The 24,804-nt window shown below is 45.3% G+C and overlaps 1 protein-coding gene and 1 long non-coding RNA gene across 11 annotated transcripts in view; one reads left to right on the plus strand and one right to left on the minus strand.

Annotated features, from left to right (window-relative positions):
- On the minus strand, nucleotides 1-22,402 carry LOC310751955. The gene is made up of 3 exons (XR_014542718.1): nucleotides 22,317-22,402; nucleotides 11,384-12,210; nucleotides 1-876 (listed from the first exon to the last, which is right to left on the minus strand). It is a non-coding gene; the product is annotated as an uncharacterized lncRNA (long non-coding RNA).
- Nucleotides 1-24,804, plus strand: part of LOC310751641 (hemicentin-1-like) — an 84,690-nt gene that overhangs the window by 53,145 nt on the left and 6,741 nt on the right. For 6 of the 10 annotated variants that reach the window (XM_083590993.1, XM_083590988.1, XM_083590990.1 and 3 more), the window contains 4 exons: nucleotides 6,293-6,637; nucleotides 6,755-7,057; nucleotides 17,167-17,511; nucleotides 17,629-17,931. In XM_083590993.1, the coding sequence (XP_083447119.1) occupies nucleotides 6,293-6,637; nucleotides 6,755-7,057; nucleotides 17,167-17,511; nucleotides 17,629-17,931 (1,296 nt within the window). The remainder of the gene's footprint in view (nucleotides 1-6,292; nucleotides 6,638-6,754; nucleotides 7,058-17,166; nucleotides 17,512-17,628; nucleotides 17,932-24,804) is intronic. The other 4 variants (XM_083590997.1, XM_083590989.1, XM_083590995.1 and 1 more) reach the window with 3 other exon arrangements.

Below are 24,804 nucleotides of genomic sequence, written 5' to 3' on the forward strand. Positions count from 1 at the left end.
AGTGAAGATACACATCAGGAACAGTGGAGGCAGAGAGATAAAAATCTGTAATGGATCAAGAAATGCATAAAGATCTACATCAGAAAGAAGCATGGGAGCAGCACCTCCTACTTGCCAAGAGGTCCCTGCAGAGGAAACATTGCAGGCCAACATTGCCAAGGAGATGCAAGAGCTGGCCTCAATGCTGATGGAACACTGCATCCCATACACCAACCTTGCAGGTTGACTCGGACAAAGAGGAATTCTCAAGCAGCTCCATACAACCCAGGGAAACCTTTCCTTCTCTCAGTTCTTATGCAGTCTCAGAAACAGAGCCCTCAGAGACTGATTGAACACTGAATACCACAGATCAATGTGGGAGATCAGGCACATCTCCTGTAGCCACTGCGAAGGAATTCACTGAGCTACAGCCTACCCAGCAGCCTTCAACACTGGCCCCAAAGGTCTTGTGAGCAGGCCAAAAAGTAACCTACCAAGATTTATCCAGTGACTATACTTGGGGTCTCCTTGAGTGCAAGGAGTCCCAGAAATGCCTTCATCACCAGCTGCAAGCAGGGTACATAAGACAATCCTCTTGAGCTTTCCTGTTGCTGGAAACAGCAGAGGTCTCTGGCTTCTTCAACCCAGGCCCCTTTCCTTGCCTTGCCTCTCTTTTCCTATTGAGCTTGGACTCCCTCTATGTAGCCTGAAGGTGTAAATGGGTGAATAAACCCTATTTCTTAAAGCAGTCTCTGCCGTGTCTTCCATTCTCCAAAGGAACACAGACCCTGTGTGGTGCTTGGGATCCCATGGGCTCTTTCCACCGCAGGGCAAAGAGGGGGACAGGCACCCGACTTTTGCAACAATACATTGGACTGGAGCACAAGGTTGTTTTCACTCTTCTTCCTTGCAAAACATCCACAAAAGAGATTTTCTTTTGGGAAGGAGACATGTTATCCCTAACAGGGAGACTAAAAGGCAGGGAGGCAAATAATTAACAGCAGCAGAGTGACGGTGCTTGTCTGGTGTCAATAAGCAGGGAGTTCCAAAGAGTAATGCATCCAACCCTGAAAGATCGATCCCTTGGAAGTGCAAAGCAAACATTATGGCATTTATGCATGAGCCAGTTCTTCTTGCTCTTTGGTTCCATCTTCGTCTGGTTCTATCCTTGCGTCTTCTCCTCAGCCTTCATCATACTGTAGGATGAGGTGGAAAGTTTTTGAGAAGCTTGAACTTGTATTTAGTCTCAAGGAGCAGAAGATCTCCAGGTGTCATGTTTCAAAAGGAGAGAGAGAGAGAGAGAAGTTCAACAAGTGGGACAGGATCCCAGCTTCAGCACCACCCATATCCACCCCAGAGTGGCTTGCTCTCCCCCTGAACTTCTCAAAATAAGCTAGGCTCAAGACCCTGGAGGCACATTTACCCACAGAGACCTTCCCTGGTGTCCACAGGGTCCCATCTCCCCTCCCCTCCATTTTAGCAAAGCAATTTTACTTAATTTAACACATTTTGTTTTATTTTCACTAACGTTTGTATTGCTTTGAACACTTTATGATTTATGCATACAAAACATTCATGCTCTGATGTGCACACATTTTCCCAGTACATGCATGTTTGTACATATTAATCACTGGTGAACAGCAAAGCGATATTCAGACAAGTGTGGAATTTCATCTGTCATGGATGGTTTAGCTAAGATTCCTGCATTGACGGGGGTTGGGCTAGATGACCCTTGGGAGCCATTCGATACCCGCAATTCTTTGATTCAAACTAAATGTTAAAATCAACAGGGGGTTACTAAGCATATACAGTGGTACCTCGGGTTAAGTACTTAATTCATTCCAAAGGTCCGTTCTTGACCTGAAACTGTTCTTAACCTGAAGCACCACTTTAGCTAATGGGGCCTCCTGCTGCTGCACCGCCACGCGATTTCTGTTCTCATCCAGAAGAAAAGTTCTTAACCTGAAGCACTATTTCTGGCTTAGTGGAGTGTGTAACCTGAAGCATATGTAACCCGAGGTACCACTGTATGTTGCCATAGTGGTGAAAATATGAACTGCAACTGAATTACAGAAGTTTTGAATTTCTCTGTGCGCACCACGTGAGCGTTTCCTATTTTTAGCTTCACTGCCTCATTTGTTTTGGAATGTTTCCCGCTTAAAAGAAGTTTAGGGGCTGTGTGCTTTTCTTATTCCTGGGAATAAAAGCAGAAGCCTGTTGCTGTACAACTGTGGGCAAATCAACTCTCCACCAGCAGCAGCCACACCCGAGGCTCCCTATATTCCTGGCCAGAAATATTCATGAATTTTGTGAACAGGAGCCTCGTGATCCTTCTCTCCTTTGGTCCATTGATCTCCTCTTCCCTAGGTAAGTTCTCACAATGAAAAGCTGGGTGCATAGTATGAAAAGCTGTAAGTTTGCTTGGTCATGAAGGGGAAAATAACTGACAATGCTGAGCTCATCTGGAGAATAGGCCTCCTCCCTGAAAATCCCCCCCCCATCTCAGGGTCAATGTGCTTTGGGACCTGCTGGGGGCTCACATTCCACTGGCAAGAGCCCCCACCCCACCAGACCTTCTCCTCTTTCCACCAATGCTTTCTCATTCTGGCCCAAACAATCATGGTGGCTGTCATGGGCCCAGGGGGTGGAGGCGGTGGCCAGATGAGTCATGGAGGAGAAGCCCCAGAGGGACCAGCTAGCCTGAGACAGATCCTGGGGAGCTCAATGAGCCAGCCAGAGGGAGGATCCTAGAAAGGTCTGGAGAAGGATATGGGAGCCAGCTGTATGCCATCTTCCCCTCCCCTCTGAACTGTATTTAAGCCAGTTATTCTCAGTTAACGCTTATGTTGCTTTGTATTTATTTACTTAAGCTTGGATTTTGTTTGAGGGGGGATATTTACTGTCATATTCCATATTCCGTACATTTGTACTTCCAATGCTCTATTTTTTCATGTTTTGAATGTTTGCTGTGAGCCCATTGTGGAAGGGACACGTATAGATAAACTCAATCAATCCCAATCAAGAGGGAAGTATCTGAGCCGAGTGATCTTGGTTACTAGCACCCAGTTCCTAGTGAGGGTGGTCCAATGCCAGAGTGACCAGTCTTCTTTGAGCTCAGTTTGTAGACTAATCTATGCATATGATGAAGGCAGAAGTTAGAGAGCACCACTGTAGCCTATGATATGTCAAGCCAGTGCTTTTTTCCCCTGGGGGGACTCAGGGGTGCACATACCCCTAAACATTTTGTGAAACTTTGTACTTTTGTCCATTTACTGTATTTATTTTTCCTGATTTGAACTATAAAATGGTGATTATCTTGAGTCAAAATAAGAGTACACCTAAAAAAATATTTTTTAAAAAGAAAAAAGCACTGGGTAGAACCAACTAATTCTAGTTCTCTCACTGCCTGCCCTACTGAGAGCTACTAAGGAGGAAGGGTCAAGTGGGAGGCTAGTAGAAAGTAAAAAAGGAATACAGGTGGGGAATGGTTAAGGACAGGTGGACGCTATCCTAAGGGAGGGAACAGTCTCCACTCCTGGGATGTGTTTCTGCACATTTGCAACTGTTTGTCTTCTTTGCAAGGGTTTAGCTGCAGGACTCTGAAAGGTTGGTCTCCAAATGCTGGTGAGAATCAAACACCTATTCTTAACAGAAACCTTTAACAGGCACACAGGCAGGTGTATAACACACAAGGAAGCACCTTGAGGTCACACACTCCTCCTCCTCCTCCTCCTCCCCTGGTTCTTGCTTGGAATTACCTTTGTACCTGTAACTTCTCTGATCCTTCCTGGTGTATAAGGGGAGGAACAAAGAAAGTGAGCACAGATAGCCTTGCTGGTATAAAGAGGAGGATCTGATCTGCTGGGAAGCGAGAGGACAGACGGAGCTGACCGTTGTGTTCGCAAGTTCACGACTCTTGCGAATAAGACCCTGTACTCAGGCTACGCTTATAAAATGGATGAACCAGATTATTTTAGAGCACCTATTCTGTGCAGAAAAATGAAGCTGTCCTTCTCAGGGTGGTGAAACAGATGCCCACAGGCAGGCGCTGAGCTCAACAGCAGCAAGTACACCATTGGTGAGTCCCAGAAACTGTTAGTCTGGTGCCCTACTGCCGGTCATGGCTCTCTGCACCTCTGGAGAGATACGATGGAGGATTTTTCTCACAGAAGACCTCTTCTTCAGACTATTGCTCTACTCTTCCCTGGGTAAGGACTGCACTGCTTTCTTTCTCTCTCTCACTCAGAAACCACAAGTAACCCACCTATATGCATTGTTATGAAGAGATAAATTATTGGCAATATTGGTTACTAGCACTCAGGGCCTCCTCTCCCCAGATGGACCTCTCCCAGAACACCCTGGCTGGCTTCAAAGGAAGCTGCAACAGAACGCTTTTGAGAGTTCAATTGTATGTGTGATATTTGTTACTGAGCTGAAATTGGGATGGGGCAATTTGTGTGTATGATGAAGGTGATCACCTCCCCTAAAGGTGTGGAGTGGAATGGAATAAAGGCACAGGGTATGGTGACTGCAGGTTGACCTCATCTCTAGGGCAGAAATGTTTCCCTGCGGGATATTTTCCTATGTTGTGTCAGTTATTCACCAACACAAAATAAATGTCAGTTTAGAGCAAACAGTGAATTAGAGGAGCCAAGCAATGAGCAGGAAAAGGGGACCTTGGTGGAACAGAGTCAGTTTCCCCAAAATTTGACCAGTGGGCAGTTTTGAAAGATTTAAGTGTTTAATTGATTGCTTTAGATACAGATGACGTTCAGACCTCACAATATTTTATTTCTAAACTGTTTACTTTTTTTAAAAAAAACATTATGGGCCAATTTTCTGTCTGAGTTTTTCTGGATCCCAGTTCCTGGACACAAGGACTTGGCATTTAACTTTGGACTTGTAACAACTTCCTTCTCTTACCGTAAAGGGCCACATTGCTATGACAGCTAGGAGAATGCAGTAAATGTTTAACTAGAGAGAGTTGGGCAGTTCCAAGTGGGTCAATGTACAATACAGAAACCATGTGGATCCATGTGGATCCATGTGGATCTGTGCTTTGCAACCACGTTTTTGCACCATTGTGGCCCCAGGCAACAGTGGGTGTGTGATTTTTTTTGGTGCAGGCTGTAACCATGGACATGTAATATGATCTGATGGTGAATTTGGGGTGAACCGATGCAAAAATCCTGAGGATCCATGTGGATCTGTGCTGTGCGTTCCATATCCTTTAATTTGGAAGAGGAGTTTATATCTGGTAACTCCGTGTGGAATTCTTGTTGTTTTTAACATTTGATCTTCCTTTCTTCTTGCAATCAATCATTTTTGGCATCCCCCCCCCACTCCAAGGACTCAATACTACTGCGTAGTGACCTTTCACCATCTTGCTTCTCTTAAAAACGAAAGTGGGCTGGATTCTGGCATCTGGCCATTACTCCGGGCTGATTTCCAGCTTTTGAATTGTTTCCCATTCAATAACAAGCTGTTATCTCAACAACACCCTAATAAATCAAAGTTCAAGTCCTCCATAGGAGGGTGTTGCCACAGAGCATCGCAATATTTCCCACACAGTTCCATTCTTTCAATTAATCCATAAGCATTATAAAGTTCTTATTGATTCCCTCTTGCAGTCCATTAATAATTGCAATCCATTAATAATCACAATCCATTAGAAGATAATTTTCTTCTTCAGTGAAGAGCTGCCAAATCATAAAATAGAATAGTGAATATATAAAAGAGAAAGCAAAGACTTCTCTCCACCACATACCAATCCAAACACAATGAAAATCTTCTCCAGATCGAGACCTTAGCACTCAGTGGCCAATTCATTTAGCAGGTTAACTTGTCTCCTTCTTCCAGAACATGCCTGTTTCTTAAGTCTGAATTCTGAAATATCTTAAAAAACAGAAGAATCTCCGCTCATGGTGTCTGCGTTGGAGAGTTTCCAATGCATACAGTGCTATGCACTCAGCGTCCCCTTCCCCCTGCATTCTGTAGGAGCAGGAGGCAGGTATCAGACAATCTGTGAGTGAGAGCTCTCCCCCCCTGACCTTGGAGGAGCGGGCACTGCAAGGATAATTACTTTCAAATTATCCTTAATTGGCTGCATGCCCAGGGTTTCCTATCATTCGAACTGGTGGCAAAACCGGACATCCTCTGCAAAATAATTTTTAGGACCCTCCCTATTACATTTTAAGACTGCATTTTAAATTGCTGTGACCTGCTCTGGGAACTCATGATGGAGCTAAAAACAATAATGATACTAATTTTCTCCTTTGTTTGTATCCCCTCCCCCACACCCTCCCCACACTAGAAGCTTTAAGCCATGCAGTGGGGAATCCAACCCATCAGCTGAAGGGGATCCTGGGAGGATCAGTCTTGTTTCCTGCCAATGTATCTCAAGGAATACTAGTAGAGAAAATGGAATGGGACTTCCGCCCGCAAAGGCGTAACCTGGGTTATTGGCTGGGGGAATTCACTCATGGGAAACTGGAGCACCCAAGTCCCACTGGCCGGTTTGGACAACGGCTAGACAGGGTGAATGAGACAACACTGAGGCTCAAAGACCTGGAGTTGGATGATGGTGGAATCTACAATACTCGCATCTGGTTTAGTAAGACACAGTTTCAAGAACAGCGTTTCAACCTCATTGTTTATGGTAAGTTATTGCTTTCACTGTTTGGCTCATGGAATAGGATCAGCACCATTTCATTACATAGGTACTGGGAAGCATGTGGGACCCAAACCTTATGCTGTTTTCATTTGTGTTCCACAGAGCCAGTGCCAACGCCACAGATACACCACCAAGTGGAATCCAAGACTCCAGGTGGATGTAATGTGACCTTGCGATGCCACACACCTGGAAAGGAAGAGCTCAATATCTCCTGGGAAACAGGGGATCCGCACAGGGCCTTAGGGAAGAGTGTGAATCAGTACCAGGTTTCTGACAATGGCCGGGAGCTCCGTGTCTCCTTCTGGAACAGTTCTTTGGACTCCAAATTCACCTGCCTGGTCAGCAATCCAGTTGATCAAAAGAGAGCCTCCTTTGACTTGCTCAACATCTGCCAGAGTGATGAAGGTGAGCAATATATCCTTTCCTTCATTATCCAGAGGAGGTGCTTGTGGTGGTGAATATGCAGGCTGGCCCTTAACATGAGGGATTTGAGGAGATGTGTTTGTATTAATAAATGCTGCTTTTCACATGCTTGTGAGCAGGACTGGACCATACACAGAGCTTCTTGAAGACTGTTCTGATCCTGTGAATTGCTGCTGCTGCCCCCATCTTCTCCTTTTCCTGGCTTAAGAAATGGATTCAGGGCAGGAAGTGTGTCTGACAGGGCATTCACAGCCCAAATCATTGCAATATGAATGAGACAGATTAGCAACACTTGCTTATCTCCTGTTATTTATTCTACTGCTCTCAGCCAGGTGTGAGCACATGACTCTGAATCTAGGGGTCATGGGTTCAAGCCCTGCCTTGTGCCAAAGATTCCTGCAATGCAGGGGGTTGGGCTAGATGACTCTAGTTGTCCCTTCCAACTCGACAATTCTATGATTCTATGTGAGTCACTCTGGAGATTGTTATTAGAGTATGTTTTGAGAGACTCTTATTGCTCATTGCAGGTGGACAGTTTGGACCCTTGAGTTGGATTCCATGGCTTTTCCCTTTCCTCATAGTTCCTCTGGTGATAATGGTGAAGGTGAATTGGATGCACTGGAAGATCAGATTTAAAAGGCCTAGAAGAGGTAGGACCATCTCTATTGATCTTCTTCCCATCTCTCCTGAGATGGGGGCTTCCTGCCAAATATACCTCTTCCTTTCTTTTGCTTATCCTGAGAGGCAGAGACTGTTCAGTGCCATGGACTCATTAATGTGTCTCATTTTGCACTCCACAGCTGTGATGCAAGAGGAAGGGGAGAGTATCCCGAGCTCAGGAGCCACGCAGAAGATCGTGATGATGAGGTGAGATGATCGGTGTGCAAAGTAACGATGGGGTGATTGTTTTTATCTATGAGTGAAAGCATCTGATACATTTGGGAGGAATTTATCACTTACATTATTATTATTAATGTTGCATCCACTTATTCTTTTTTCAAATTTTTCAAATTGATTTCCCACATTTATCACCAAATGACATAACAAAACACACAACAAAGAAAAACACACTACAATACAATAAAATTAAACACAGAGAAAAATTATTTCTTCAAATATCTAATTCTCTTAACATTGATAACTGACTTCATTGAATCCCCTCTAGCTGAATTTCATTATATCAGCTTTATAACAGTTCTCCAAGTTCATATTTCTAATAATATTAACTCCTTTCATTTACTAACTTCTTCTCCTTTATTAATATTCTAATCCTTAATATTTACTACCCCGTATTCTTATACTACCCCTAAGCCTATTTGTAACTCCCAAGGATTTTCTATTTATCTTATATTACAATATTTAGCTCCAAAAAGTCCAACATCTTCATCTGCCATTCTTCTATTGCTGGTATTTCTTGCGATTTCCAAATATGGCTAATAAAAGTCTTGCCGCTGTAGTGGCATACAAAAACAGTCTAGCATCTTTTTTGGGCAACTCCGCATTCTGTTATTCTTAAAGAAACAACAGCAACAGCAAGAACAAGCAGATTTCAAACAGGTCAGTGACCTGATAATGAATGGCAATCAATTTGGCACAACCTGTCCCTACGAACCATCTCTGCTTGTCTGCAGGAGGCTTCTCTTAAAATTACCTTTCACTGGCACTGAAATCCATCCCATCCAGCCCAAAATAAACACTAGCATATCTCTCTTATGCTGGAAAGGCTGCGGAGAGAGAGACTAATTTTCATGTATGGTGAAGTTGCACGTTAGTCTACTCCTATTGGAGTTCCACATTATATCTCTCTCACTATACAGTATATAAGGGTTATAAGGGTCTGAAGTGTATCTGAAGAAGTGTGCATGCACACGAAAGCTCATACCAATAACAAACTTAGTTGGTCTCCAAGGTGCTACTGGAAGGAATTTATTTATTTATTTTGCCATTGGTGTTAGTGGTTCATTGCACCAGGGTGCCAGCCACTCATGGGCACCCTAGCTAGTGGGAGAGCTGCGCGGCTTTGCCGGCAGCCGCCCCTTTCCCCAGTGGCGTAGCGTGGGGGGTGCAGGGGGGGCCGGCCGCACCGGGCGCAACATCTGGGGTTAGGGCAAATCCATGGGTTAGGGGGCGCAAATCCACAGTTTAGGGGGCACAAATTACTTGCCTTGCCCCGGGTGCTGACAACCCATGCTACGCCACTGCCTTTCCCTGTGCGCCCTCCAGCAGCCCCACCAACTGTATGGCGGGCATGCAGCTTCCTTCCTAAGCCTCTGCAGGAAGAGAGCGGTCCCCGCAGAGCTCCCAAGGCTCTGCATCTGCTAAAGACTGCCCTGATCCCAGTCGTCATCCTCCTCCTGCTTCCTGGCGAAAGGCGGCGCACAGTCTTCCCAGGCTGCCTTCTTGGGCACCCCAACGCCAGAGAGCATTTCATCCAGCACGCTTTCCTGCTTGATCACTGCCACCACACCAGGGATCGGGGCAGTGGGGGAGGCAGAGGATATTTTCCACCGCCCCCTCCCTTGTTTTGGAGTTGCCGGGGGGGGGCGCCGGAGGGATCTTTGCACCACGGCACTGGATATGCTTAAGACGGCCCTGAGGCAGCATGCCAGAGCAAGAGAGGCTTATCTCCCTCTCACTGTGTGTAAGACTCCTGTTTCTACTCCTCTCAGCTTGTCCTCCCTCCTCTTTTGATTCCTCGCTGTCTGTCAGAATAGGAATGTCCCTGACATTTTCATTGAGACGAATAAATGTTATGGCAAGTTCTCCAGTGGAACTAGCTAGCCCTAAAGAGTGGAACTGAGGTGCAGGGAAGATGCCTGCTTTTAGGCAAATTGGTATCCTTCTTGGAGAACACTGGACCTGGACAGGACTTAAATTTTGTCCAGAGGTCAAGTGGGCCCAAACGCCAAGAAACTCTTTTAGAAGTTGCATCCCCCAGAGTTCCTCCTGTCATATTTTCTCTTCTATGCAGATTGAACACTGAATCCCACAGACCAACCCTGCAGGTTGACTCAGAGAAGGAGGAATTCTCAAGCAGTTCCACACTACCCAGGGAATCCTTTCCTTCTCTCACTTCTTGTACAGTCTCAGAAAAAGAGCCCTCAGAGATTGAACATTGCATGAGAGGTCAGGCACATCTCCAGGAGCCACTGCTGAGGAATTCACTGAGGGTCCTTCTGTTGAAAGACCCATTGCAGATCTCTCAATGCTGCCAGTTGAGGCGGAGCTACAGCGTACCCAGCAGCCTTCAACACTGGCCCCCAAAGTCCCGTGACCAGGCCAAAGAGCAAGATACAAAGACTTGTCCAGTGATTATGGAAGGGGTCTCTTTGAGAGCAAGGAGTCCCAGAACCAGCACCAGGCAGGAGAATATAAGGCACTCCTCTTATGCCTCCCTGTTGATGGAAACAGCACAGGAAAGATTGGATGAGTGAAGATACACATCAGGAACAGGGGAGGTGGAGAGATAAAAATCTGCAATGGATCAAGAAATGCATAAAGATCTACATCAGAAAGAAGCATGGGAGCAGCACCTCCTATTTGCTAAGAGGTCCCTGAAGAGGAAACGTTGCAGGCCAACATTGCCAAGGAGATGCAAGAGCTGGCCTCAATGCTGATGGAACACTGCATCCCATACACCAACCCTGCAGGTTGACTCGGACAAAGAGGAATTCTCAAGCAGCTCCATACAACCCAGGGAAACCTTTCCTTCTCTTGGTTCTTATGAAGTCTCAGAAACAGAGCCCTCAGAGACTGATTGAACACTGAATACCACAGACCAATGTGGGAGATCAGGCACATCTCCTGTAGCCACTGCGAAGGAATTCACTGAGCTACAGCCTACCCAGCAGCCTTCAACACTGGCCCCAAAGGTCTTGTGAGCAGGCCAAAAAGTAACCTACCAAGATTTATCCAGTGCCTATACTTGGGGTCTCCTTGAGCGCAAGGAGTCCCAGAAATGCCTTCATCACCAGCTGCAAACAGGGTACATAAGACAATCCTCTTGAGCTTTCCTGTTGCTGGAAACAGCAGAGGTCTCTGGCTTCTTCAACCCTGGTGCCTTGCCTTGCCTCTCTTTTCTTATTGAGCTTGGACTCCCTCTATGTAGTCTGAAGGTGTAAATGGGTGAATAAACCCTATTTCTTAAAGCTACAGCAGTCTATGTCGTGTCTTCCATTCTCCAAAGGGAAACAGATCCTCTTTGGGTGCCTGGGGTCCCATGGGCTCTTTCCACTGCTGGGCAAAGAGGGGGGCAGGCACCTGACTTTTGCAACAATACATTCGACTGGAGCACAAGGTTGTTTTCACTCTTCTCCCTGGCAAAACATCCGCAAAAGAGATTTTCTTTTGGGAAGGAGACATGTTTTCCCTACCAGGGAGACTAAAAAAGAGGGAGGCAAATAATTAACAGCAGCAGAGTGACGGTGCTTGTCTGGTGTCAATAAGCAGGGAGTTCCAAAGAGTATTGCTTCCAACCCTGAAAGGTCGATCCCTTGGCAGTACAAAGCAAACATTATGGCATTTGTACATGAGCCAGATCTTCTTGCTCTTTGGTTCCATCTTCATTTGGTTCTATCCTTGCGTCTTCTCCTAAGCCTTCATCATACTGTAGGGTGAGGTGGAAAGTTTTTGAGAAGCTTGAACTTGTATTTAGTCTCAAGGGGCAGAAGATCTCCAGGTGTCATGTTTCAAAAGGAGAGAGAGAGAGAGAGAGAGAAGTTCAACAAGTGGGGCAGGATCCCAGCTTCAGCACCACCCATATCCACCCCAGAGTGGCTTGCTCTCCCCCTGAACTTCTCAAAATAAGCTAGGCTAAAGACCCTGGAGGCACATTTACCCACAGAGACCTTCCCTAGTGTCCACAGGGTCCCATCTCCCCTCCCCTCCATTTTAGCAAAGCAATTTTACTTAATTTAACACATTTTGTTTTATTTTCACTAACGTTTGTATTGCTTTGTACACTTTATGATTTATGCATACAAAACATTCATGCTCTGATGTGCACACATTTTCCCAGTACATGCATGTTTGTACATATCAATAGAATGCTGAACAGAAAAGCAAAATTCAGACAAGTGTGGATTTCATCTGTCATGGATGGTTTAGCTAAGATTCCTGCATTGAAGGGGGTTGGACTAGATGGACCCTTGGAAATCCGCAATCCTATGATTCAAACTAAATGTTAAAATCAACAGGGGGTTACTAAACATATACAGTGGTACCTCGGGTTAAGTACTTAATTCATTCCAAAGGTCCGTTCTTGACCTGAAACTGTTCTTAACCTGAAGCACCACTTTAGCTAATGGGGCCTCCTGCAGCTGCACCGCCGCACGATTTCTGTTCTCATCCTGAAGAAAAGTTCTTAACCTGAAGCACTATTTCTGGCTTAGTGGAGTGTGTAACCTGAAGCATATGTAACCTGAAGCGTATGTAACCAGAGGTACCACTGTACACAGAAAAGGTAATGCCTCAAGTCGTCATAGTGTAAAATATAAGAACTGCAACTTGAATTGAATTTCTGTGTGGGCACCTGGTGCACATTTCCTGTTTTTAGCTCACAGCTTTCTCAGCCTGGATGACTGTGAAGAAGCTTGTCAGTTACTTCGCACTATTTCGCTCTTAGAGGGAGCTTTGGGGCTGTGCAATACAGCTTTTCTTATGCCTGAGAATAAATGCAGGAGCCACGTGATCCTTCTCTCCTTTGGCCCATGGATCTTCTCTTCCCTGGGTAAGTCCCTGGGTAGGAAAAGCTGAATGCATAGGGCAGGCACCCCCAAACTCGGCCCTCCAGATGTTTTGGGAGTACAACTCCCACCACCCCTAGCTGACAGGACCACTGGTCAGGGATGATGGGAGTTGTAGTCCCAAAACATCTGGAGGGCCCAGTTTGGGGAAGCCTAGCATAGGGGGACAATCTGTAGGTTTGCTTGGTCATGAAGGGGAAAGAAACTGACAACGCTGAGCTCATCTAAAGAATAGGGCCCCTCCCTGAAAGCTGCCTCCCCATCTCAGGGTCAGTGTGTTTTGGGACCTGCTGGGGGCTCACATTCCACTGACAAGAGCCCCCACCCCACCAGACCTTCTCCCCTTCCACCAATGCTTTCTCATTCTGGCCCAAACAATCATGGTGGCTGTCATGGGCCCAGGGGGTGGAGGTGCTGGCCAGATGAGCCATGGAGGAGAAGCCCCAGAGGGACCAGCTAGCCTGAGACAGATCCTGGGGAGCTCAATGAGCCAGCCAGAGGGAGCATCCTAGAAAGGTCTGGAGAAGGATATGGGAGCCAGCTGTATGCCATCTTCCCCTCCCCTCTGAACTGTATTTAAGCCAGTTATTCTCAGTTAACGGTTATGTTGCTTTGTATTTATGTACTTAAGCCTGAATTTTTTTGGGGGGGGGGGTATTTACTGTCATATTCCATATTCTGTACATTCCAATGCTCTGTCTTTTCATTTTTTGAATGTTTGCTGTGAGCCCATTGTGGAAGGGACACGTATAGATAAACTCAATCAATCCCAATCAAGAGGGAAGTATCTGAGACAACTGATCATGGTTACTAGCACCCAGTTCCTAGTGAGGGTGGGGCAATGCCAGAGTGACCTTTGTTCTTTGAGCTCAGTTCATAGAATAATCTGTGCATATGATGAAGGCAGAAGTTAGAGAGCACCACTGTAGCCTATGATATGACAAGCCAGTGCTTTTTTCCCCTGGGGGGACTCAGGGGTGCACATACCCCTAAACATTTTGTGAATCTTTGTACTTTTGTCCATTTAATGTATTTATTTTTCCTGATTTGATCTAAAAAATGGCAATTATCTTGAGTCAAAATGAGAGTACTCTTAAACATTTTTTAAGAAAAAAAGCGCTGGGTAGAACCAAATTATTCTAGTTCTCTCACTGCCTGCCCTACTGAGGAACACAGATACTAAGGAGGAAGGGTCAAGTGGGAGGCCAGTAGAAAGTAAAAAAGGAAAACAGGTGAGGAATGGTTAAGGACAGGTGGACGCTGTCCTAAGGGAACAGTCTCCACTGCTGTGATGTGTTGCTGCACATTGCAACCTTTTCTGTTCTTTGCAAGGGTTTAGCTGCAGGATTCTGAAAGGTTGGTGATCTTCAGATGTGGGTGGGAATCAAACACCTTTTCTTAACAGAAGACTTTGACAGGCACACAGGCAGGTGTATGACACACAAAGAAGCACCCTGAGCTCGCACCTCTGTCTCCTCCTCCACTGATCCTTGCTTGGAACTACCTTTGTACTTGTAACAAAGTCCTTCTCTGATCCTTCCTGGTTTATCAGGGGAGGAACAAAGAGCACAGACAGCCTTGCTGGTATAAAGAGGAGGATCTGATCTGCTGGGAAGCGAGAAGACGGACGGAGATGACCATTGTGTTCGCAAGTTCACAACTCTTGCGAATAAGACCCTGTACTCAGGCTACGCTTATAAGACGGATGAACTGGCTTATTATAGAGCAACTATCCTGTGCAGACAAATGAAGCTGTCCTTCTCAGATGCCTCAATGCCCACAGGCAGGACCTGAGCTCAACAGGCGCAAATCTCCCCATTGGTGAGTCCCAGAAAGGGGCATTCTGGTGCCCCACTTCTGCTCATGGCTCTCTGCACCTCTGGAGAGATACGATGGAGGATTTTTCTCACAGAAGGCCTCTTCTTCAGACTATTGCTGTACTCTTCCTTGGGTAAGAGCTTCACTGCTTTCTTTCTTTCTCTCACTCAGAAACCACAAGTAACCCCCTATATGCATTGTTATGAAGAGAGAAATTTTTGGCAATATTGGTTACTAGCACTCAGGGCCTCCTCTCCCCAGTTGGACTCCTCCCAGAACACCCTGGCTGGCTTCAAAGGATGCTCCAACAGAACGCTTTTGAGAGTTCAATTGTATGTGTGATATTTGTTACTGAGCTGAACTTGGGAGGACAATCTGCTTGAATGATGGTGGTGATCATCTCCCCTAAAGGTGTGGAGTGGAATGGAATAAAAGCACAGGATATGGTGACTGCAGGTTGACCTCATCTCTAGGGCAGAAATGTTTTCCTGTGGGATATTTTCCTATGATGTGTCAGTTATTCACCAGTACAAAATAAATGTCAGTTTAGAGCCAGCTTTGAAAAGATCTAAGTGTTTAATTGATTGCTTTATATACAGATGACGTTCAGACCTCACAATATTTTATTTCTAAACTGTTTACTTTTTTAAAAAAAATATTATGGGCCAATTTTCTGTCTGAGTTTTTCTGGATCCCAGTTCCTGGACACCAGGACTTGGCATTTAACTTTGGACTTGTAACAACTTTCTTCTCTTACCGTAAAGGGCCACCTTGCTATGACAGCTAGGAGAATGCAGTAAATGTTTAACTAGAGAGAGTTGGCAGTTCAAGTGGGTCAATGTACAATTCAGCAACAGTTAAGATTAATCTTGGACATTGTAAACTTTCTTGGATTTAGGTCCCAAATACCTGAGAGACTGCTTTCTTCATCATAGTCCATCTCAGCTGTTAAAACTAGGGGCACTCTTGATAGTTTCACCTCCCTCAAACAGTTGGGGGAGTGCCAGCCCAGGAGAGGACCTTCTTTGTGACAGGCTGCTAAACTGTAGACGTCCCTCCCTACAGAGTTGCACCCGGCACCTTTAGTGTAGAGTTTCCATTATATGCTGAAGAGTCACCTCTTTACCCTAACACTGACACCTGCAATATAATTTTTATTTTATTTTTTATAATATTTATTTTATTATTTTTTCATTAATAACAATCCAACATAGACGACATAATTACAATACCAAATAATAATTCAATTTAAAAAGTCAATTGTCAGATTCCAAATTAAACATTTTGGTTGACTTGCCCTGTACTGATTTTGGGAGATTTTTAGGAGATGTTGATTCCGTGTTCCCACTCCAATCCATTTATTTAATCCAAATAATATAGTTCTGATGTTGATCCTTTATTTTAAAAGCCACTGGTGTGTTGACTTTCATTTGGATTTAACTGTTCCATATCCTTTAATTTGGAAGAGGAGTTTATATCTGGTAACTCCGTGTGGAATTGCTGTTGTTTTTAACATTCAATCTTATTTCTTGTTGCAATCAATCATTTTTGGCATCCCCCCCCCCACACTCCAAGGACTCAATATTACTGCGTAGTGACCTTTCACCATCTTGCTTCTCTTAAAAACGAAAGTGGTCTGGCATCTGATTATTACTCTGGGCTGATTTCCAGCTTTTGAATTGTTTCCCATTCAATAACAAGCTGTTATCTCAAAAACACCATAATAAATCAAAGTTCAAGTCCTCCATAGGAGGGTGTTGCCACAGAGCATCGCAATATTTCCCACACAGTTCCATTCTTTCAATTAATCCATAAGCATTATAAAGTTCTTATTGATTCCCTCTTGCAGTCCATTAATAATTGCAACCCATTAATAATCACAATCCATTAGAAGATAATTTTCTTCTTCAGTGAAGAGCTGCCAAATCATAAAATAGAATAGTGAATATATAAAAGAGAAAGCAAAGACTTCTCCCCACCACATACCAATCCAAACACAATCAAAATCTTCTCCAGATCGAGACCTTAGCACTCAGTGGCTGATTCATTTAGCAGGTTAACTTGCCTCCTTCTTCCAGAATATGCCTGTTTCTTAAGTCTGAATTCTGATATATCTTAAAAAACAGAAGAATCTCCGCTCATGGTGACAGCGTTGGAGAGTTTCCGATGCATGCAGTGCTATGCACTCAGCGTCCCCTTCCCCCTGCATTCTGTAGGAGCAGGAGGCAGGTATCAGACAATCTGTGAGTGAGAGCTCTCCCCCCCTGACCTTGGAGGAGTGGGCATTGCAAGGATAATTACTCTCAAATTATCCTTAATTGGCTGCATGCCCAGGGTTTCCTATCATTCGAACTGGTGGCAAAACCGGACATCCTCTGCAAAATAATTTTTAGGACCCTCCTTATTACATTTTAAGACTGCATTTTAAATTGCTGTGACCTCTGGGAACTCATGATGGAGCTAAAAACAATAATGATACTAATTTTCTCCTTTGTTTGTATCCCCTCCCCCACACCCTCCCCACACTAGAAGCTTTAAGCCATGCAATGGGGAATCCAACCCATCAAGTGAAGGGAATCCTGGGAGGATCAGTCTTGTTTCCTGCCCGTGTATCTCTAGGAATAACAGTGGAGAAAATGGAATGGGACTTTTACACCCAAAGGGGTGGCCTGGGCTATTGGCTGGGGGAATTCAGCCATGGGAAACTGGAGCACCCAAGTCCCACAGACCGGTTTGGACAACGGCTAGACATGGTGGACGAGACAACACTGAGGATCAAAGACCTGGAGTTGGATGACAGTGGGATCTACAATGCTCGCATCTGGTTTACTAAGGCACAGTTTCAAGAACAGAGTTTCAGCCTCATTGTTTATGGTATGTTATTGCTTTCACTGTTTGACTCATGGAATAGGAACAGCACCATTTCATTACATAGGTGCTGAGAGGCATGTGGGACATAAAAATTCTGTTGCTTTCATTTGTGTTCCACAGAGCCAGTGCCAGCACCACAGATAGACCACCAAGTGGAATCCAAGACTCCAGGTGGATGTAATGTGATCTTGCGATGCCACACACCTGGAAGGAAAGATCTCAGTATCTCCTGGGAAACAGGGGATCCGCACAGGGCCTTAGGAAAGAGTGTGAATCAGTACCAGGTTTCTGACAATGGCCGGGAGCTCCGTGTCTTCTACTGGAACGGTTCTTTGGATTCCAAATTCACCTGCCTGGTCAGCAATCCTGTTGGTAAAAAGGGAGCCTCGTTTGACTTGCTCAACATCTGCCAGAGTGATGAAAGTGAGCAATATATCATTTCTTCATTATCCAGAGGAGGTGCTTGTGGTGGTGAATATGCAGACTGGCCCTTAACATGAGGGGTTTGAGGAGATGTGTTTGTATTAATAAATGCTGCTCTTCGCATGCTTGTGAGCAGGATCGGAGCATATACAGAGCTCATTGAAGACTGATCTGATCCTGTGAATTGCTGCTACTGCCCCCATCTTCTCCTTTTCCTAAGAAATGGATTCAGAGCAGTGTGTCTGACAGGCATTCACAGCACGAATCATTGCAATACAAAGGGGAAAGATCAGCAACACTTGCTTATTTCTTGTTATTTATTCCACTGCTCTCAGCCAGTTGTGAGCATGAGAATGTGAATCTCGGGGTCATGGGTTCGCCCCGCTTTGGGCCAAAGATTCCTAAAATGCAGGGGGATGGACTAGATGACTCTAGTGTTCCCTTCCAGCTCTACAATTCTTTGATTCTATGAGAGTCACTCTGGCAATTGTTATTAAAGTATGTTTTGAGAAACTCTTATTGTTCATTGCAGGTGGACAGTTTGGACCCTCGCGTTGGATTCCATGGCTTATCACTGCCCTCATAGTTCCACTGGTGATAATGGTGATGGTGATGTGGATGCACTGGAAGATCAGATTTAAAAGGCCTAGAAGTGGTAGGACCATCTCTATTGATCTTTTTCCCATCTCTCCTGAGATGAGGGCTTCCTGCCAAATATACCTCAACCTTTATTTTGCTTATCCTGAGAGGCAGAGACTGTTCAGTGCCATGGACTCAATAATGTGTCTCATGTTGTATTCCACAGGTGTTCCCTCTGTGATGCAAGAGAAAGGGAAGAGTATCTGGAGCTCAGGAGCCACCCAGAAGATGGTGATGAGGTGAGATGATTAGTGTGCAAAGTAATGATAGGGTGATTGTTTTTACCTACCAATTAAATCATCTGATACATTTGGGAGGTGTTTATTACTTCAGTTATTATTATTATTAATGTTGCAATCTGTTATTCTTAATGAAACAACAGCAACAGCAGGAACAAGCGGATTTCAAACAGGCCACTGACCTGAGAATGGCAATCAATTTGGCACAACCTGTCCCTATGAACCATCTCTGCTTGTCTGCAGGAGGCTTCTCTTAAACTTGTGTATCGGTGGCACTGGACTCCATCCCATCCAGTCAAAATAAACTCTAGCATCTCTCCCTTATGCTGGAAAGGCTCATATTTCCATGTATGGTGGAGTTGCACGTTGGTCTACTCCTACTGGGAAAAGGTGTTTCACGCTGTTTCCAAAATTACGCACCAACCCCTTCCACCCACAATTGCCTTGTTATCATTAGACTCAAATTTAAACAATAACCTTAAATGCAGAGACTTTGTATTTTTACTATTATCAGCAGCCTGATTTACAATAGCCTGATACAGGAAACACCCTATAGAGATTCCCCATTGAAATCTGGGTAAATAACATTTGGAATGTGGCTGTATCGGAACTCCTTACTTGCCATAGATGGCTAATTACAGAACTTCAAAGACAGACACTTTGGGCAAGACTTGGCTTCCGTTCTTTTCCTTTATGAAATGAGACAGAGTATATAGTTTTATTCCACCCACAACCTAAGAATTTCTGTGGAGAGGCTGCATAAATAAATGTATTGCTTGTGTGCTGTGTGCTGCATATGACACTGGATAAGTTACTGTAGTTATAGGTTGTTCTTGTATTTTCTGTCAGGTTTATTACATCTCTCCCACACAAGACACAGCACACTGGCAGCTTTATTACTTTATGATTTATTAAGCAATTACAGTCTGGGCTCCCTTAGTTCAGCCTTCACTGCTCTAGCCAGTTGCCAAGACTAGATTCCTTTTCTGGCCAAAGCAGGATATTCACCACTTCCTTCTGGGTTTACGTTGCTCCAATAGCTGGCTCCTCCTTCTGCTCTTAGGATACTCTGGTGCAGCTAGCTGCTCCTCATCTGGAGTAGAGTCTAAACCCGGTCGTTCTCCTTCAGACTGCTCTGTCAGCTCTGTATTGCTTTGAGAACTGACAGGCAGCACAGAGCTGTCTTTGCCATTGGTTCTAGTTACAGGTTTGTAGCCGTGTTGGTCTGCCTTGGTCGAAACAAAATAAAAAATATACCTCTTGTCAGGTGTGGTGTGGTTGCTCAAGAGTAAACAGGCAAGGCTCCGACCTGTCTTTTCCAGGCTTTATTCTTGGTGCAAACTATTTACTGTGAAGAGCGTTGTAAGTTCATGTCTGGCTCAGCCGCTAGCAGAATCTGGAAGTCTTTGTACCTCCCCCAGCATAAAAGTCGCATCACCCCCAACCTTTTCCGCCCCTCCCTGCACCGAAGCCTACTGCGCAGAATGGGTGCTGGCAGGGGTGTACGTCCTGCCTCTCCGGTTTGCTCAGGCTCTCCCTAGCAATCCCTGGTCCCTGCACCTCTTCTCAACTGGAGGTGGGGCTTTCCTCCTCGCTGGAGGAGGAACTGCTTCACAAGATTTTCAGAGGCTCCCTATAACACAGCTGCCCTTCCATCTCTCGCCTCTGAGCTGATGGCAGTTCCCTGACACCTCTCACTATATAGGATATAAGGGTCTGGTGACTTCTGTTTCAGTGTATCTGAAGAAGTGTGCATGCACACGAGAGCTCATACCAAGAACAAACTTAGTTGGTCTCTAAGGTGCTACAGGAAGGTTTTTTTATTTATTTTGCCACTGGTGTTAGTGGTTCATTGCACCAGGGCGCTGGCCTCTCAGGGGCACTGTAGCGAGTGGCGGAGCTGTGCGGCGTTGCCTGAAGCCTCCCCTTTCCCTGCACGCCCACCAGCTGCACCGCGCCAATTATATGGCTGGCAAGCGTGCAGCTTCCCTCCCAAGCCTCTGCATGCTAAAGATGGCCCTGATCCCGGTCGTCCTCCTCCTCTTGCTTCCTGGCCAGTGGCGTAGCGTGGGGGGTGCAGGGGGGGCGGACCGCACCGGGCGCAACATCTGGGGTTAGGGCAAATCAATGGGTTAGGGGGCGCAAATCCACGGGTTAGGGGGCGCAAATCCACGGGTTAGGGGGCGTAAATTACTTGCCTTGCCCCGGGTGCTGACAACCCACGCTACGCCACTGTTCCTGGCAAAAGGCAGTGTGCAGGGAAGATGCCTGCTTTTAGGCCAATTAGTATCCCTCCTTGGAGACCGCTGGACTTGGACAGGACTTTAGTTTTCTCCAGGGTTTGGGTGGGCCCAAAAGCCCAGAAATTGTTTGAGGAGTTTCATCCCCAGAGTTCCTCCTCTCATATTTTCTCTCCAATGCAGATTGAACACTGAATCCCACAAACCAACCTTGCAGGTTGACTCGGAGAAAGAGGAATTCTCAAGCTGTTCCGCACTATCCAGAAAATGCTTTCATTCTCTCGCTTCTTGTACAGTCTCAGAAACAGATCCTTCAGAGACTGAACATTACATGAGAGGTCAGGCACATCTCCAGGAGCCACTGCTGAGTAATTCACTGAGGGTCCCTTGGGGGAAAGACCCATTGAAGATCTCTCAATGCTGCCAGTTGAGCCGAAGCTATAGCCTATCCAGCAGCCTTCAACACTGGCCCCAAAGGTCTTGTGACCAGGACAGAGAGCAACATACCCAGACTTATCCAGTGACTATGGAAGGGGTCTCCTTGAGTGCAAGGAGTCCCAGAAATGCCTTCATCACCAGCCGCAAACAGAGTATATAAGACAATCCTCTTGAGCTTTCCTGTTGCTGGAAACAGCACAGGTCTCTGGCTTCTTCAACCCAGACGCCTTTCCTTTTGTTTCCTCTCTTTTCCTATTGAGCTTGGACTCCCTCCATGAAGTCTGAAGGTGTAAATGGTTGAATAAACTGACGCACAGCGTAAATTAATAATTCAGAGTTTTAAAGAATAAGAGCTTTACTGAGTTAAAATAAACTTCTCCATAAACAACATGGTTCCAAACAGTTTGACTGAGATTCCATACTGACTCTGCTCACAACTGAACTGAATTTCTGACTGAAATCTTACAGAGAGCACAAAAGAGAAACCCTAACCCCTCAAAATAAGCTGGACTACAGTCCCTGGAGGCACATTTGTATACAGAGACCTTCCCTGGTGTCCATGGGGTCCCATCTCACCCCCTTTCATTTTAGCAAAGCAATTTTGCTTAATTTAAGTCATTTTGTGCTATTTTCACTTTGTATTGCTTGGTACACTATATGATCAATGCATACAAAACATTCATGTACTGATATGCACACATTTTCCCAGTACATGTATGTTTGTACATATTAATCAGCTGCTAACCAGCAAAGCAAAATTCAGACAAGTGTGGAATTTCATCTGTCATGGATGGTTTAGCTAAGATTCCTGCATTGAAGGGGGTTGGACTAGATGACCCTTGGGAGCCCTTCCAACTCTACCATTCCATGAGTCAAACAATATGCTAAAAGAAACGGGGGTTACTGAACATAGATACAGAAAAAGTAATGCCTCATGTCGTCCTGCAAGACCTGCAACCGACTCACTGAATTTCCGAATTTCTGTGTGGGCACCTGGTGCACATTTCTTATTTTTAACTCACAGCTTTCTCAGCCTGCATGACTGTGGACAAGCTTATCAGTTACTTCACACTTTTTCCCTCTCAGAGGGAGCTTTGGGGCTGCAGCATTTCTTATGCCTGGGAATAAAAGCAGGAGCCTGTTGCTGTACCAATGAGGACAAATCAACTCTCCACCAGCAGCAGCCACATCTGAGGCTCCCTATATTCCTGGTCAGAAATATTCTTGAATTTTCCCACAGGCATCCGGCTGGCCATTGTGAGAAGAAGAGGATGCCAGGCTAGAGGAGCCATTGACAGGATCTTCCTATGTTCTGATTTTCCTGATCTGCCTCTGGAGTTAATTGGGGTCTGGGGGCATATGAATATTCCTTTGGGGTTCAGTGACATATGAATTTTGCTTCTTTGAACTTTCTTCAAGGAGATAAAAATCTGGGCAATTGCAATGCTTTTTGTTGTTGTTAAATTTGTTACAACCACAACAGTCTGCAAAAGCTGCCGGCGTTTTTCATTGCTTGGTCTGTGCCCAGATCTGTCAGAAGACTTTTGTTAATAGCCAGTCTTTGCAAACAGCTATTCTCCTCCTCCCCCACATTCCACACCCAGAAACACACTTCCGCAGAGAAGCAAACATGAGCTTTGTGTACAGTCGTTTCCTGTTCAGAATGTTGCTGTACTTTCCTCTGGGTAAGTCACGCACTGTTTGTCCTGAAGAGCAGTAAGACCTGTGCCAGCAGCTGGTTTCTTCAGGAGGCTGTGGAAGAGACTATCATTGTCATCCCCAACTTTTGCCTCTTGCAGCTGCCAGACTCCTCTGGAGAAGTATTTGGGAGCCAGCTGTATGGCATCTTCCCCTCCCCTCTGAACTGCATTTAAACCAGGCTGCTTGGAGTGTAGCAATACCAGTGCCAGAAACTTCATTGTCAGTTAACTCTTGTGTTGCTTTGTATCCATGTACTTAAGCCTCCATTTTTTGTGTGGAGTGGGGGCAGTAATATTGATTTTATTTTGTGTTTGCCAAATTGTTCATTTCCATCATTTTTAAAATTTACTGTCATATTCTGTATTTTGTATTTTTGTATTTCCAGTGCTCTGTTGTTGTTTTTATGATTTGCATGTTTACTGTAAGCCACTTTGGGCACAGCTCAAACAGATGCATATAAATAAACTCAATCAATACCAATCAAGAGGACAGTAACGGAGGCAGCTGATCTTGGTTACTAGCACCCAGTTCCTGGAGAGGGTGGGGCAATGACAGAAATCTTTGTTACTGAGCTCAGTTTGTAGGACAATCCGCCTGACTGAAAGGTACAAGAGTAACACAGATATTAAGGAGGAGGCACTTCCAGGGCTCGTTGAAAGTGAAAAAGAAGACAGGTGGGGACTGGCTAAGGTATGGTTACCAGATGTCCCCATTTCCCAGAAACAGTCCCCAGATTTACAAATCTGTCCCCGGAATGTCCCCGGATTTCATTTAATGTGCCCGGATTTATATTTTAATTACTGTAGATTGATTAGTAGGGAATGAATGTTGTGTGATTGATTCAATGGCACAAGACACATCATATGGGGACTTCCGGCGAGGCAAAATGGTGGGCGCCACAGCAGCGAGCCACTCCTGAAGCCAGCCAGAGCCAAGTGCGCTACCAGGCTGGCTCCAGGCTGCTAACTTTTTTTTAAAAAAAATCTGGTAACCTTAGGCTAAGGACAGGCTAAAGCTGGCAAAGGCAGTGTTCCACTCATCCTCAGGGAACAGTCTCCACTGCTGCTGCTGTTGCTGCTTCTGCACATTTGCAACTGTTTCTCTCCTTTGCAAGGGTTTTGCAAGACTACAAAAGGTTGGTGGTCTCCAGATGTGGGTGAGAATCAAACACCTATTCTAAACAGAAGCCTTTAACAGGCACACAGGCAGGTGTTTAACAACAAAGAAGCACCCTGAGCGCTCACCCTCTTTCTCCTCCTCCACTGATCCTTCCTAGTTTATAAGGGGAGGAACAAAGAGCAGTGAAAGGAGGAGTCAGAAACAAAGGATGGAAAACACGGAAGGGGAGGGAGAGTGAGCACAGACAGCCTTGCTGAAGAGGAGGATCTGATTTGCTGGGAAGCGAGAGGAAGGAAGGAGCCGACCGTTGTGTTTTAAAGTTCATGACTCTTGCTGATAAAACTCTGTAGTCGGGCAATGCTTATAAGATGGATGATCAGGCTTATTTTAGAGCATCTATCCTGTGCAGAAAAATGAAGTTGTTCTCCTCATGGTGGTTAAACAGATGCCTCAATGGGAAGTCCACAGGCAGGACCTGAGCTCAACAGCAGCAAGTC

This window comes from Podarcis filfolensis, assembly GCF_964270895.1.
Source record: "Podarcis filfolensis genome assembly, chromosome: 16".
NCBI classification, from domain to species: Eukaryota; Metazoa; Chordata; class Lepidosauria; order Squamata; family Lacertidae; genus Podarcis; species Podarcis filfolensis.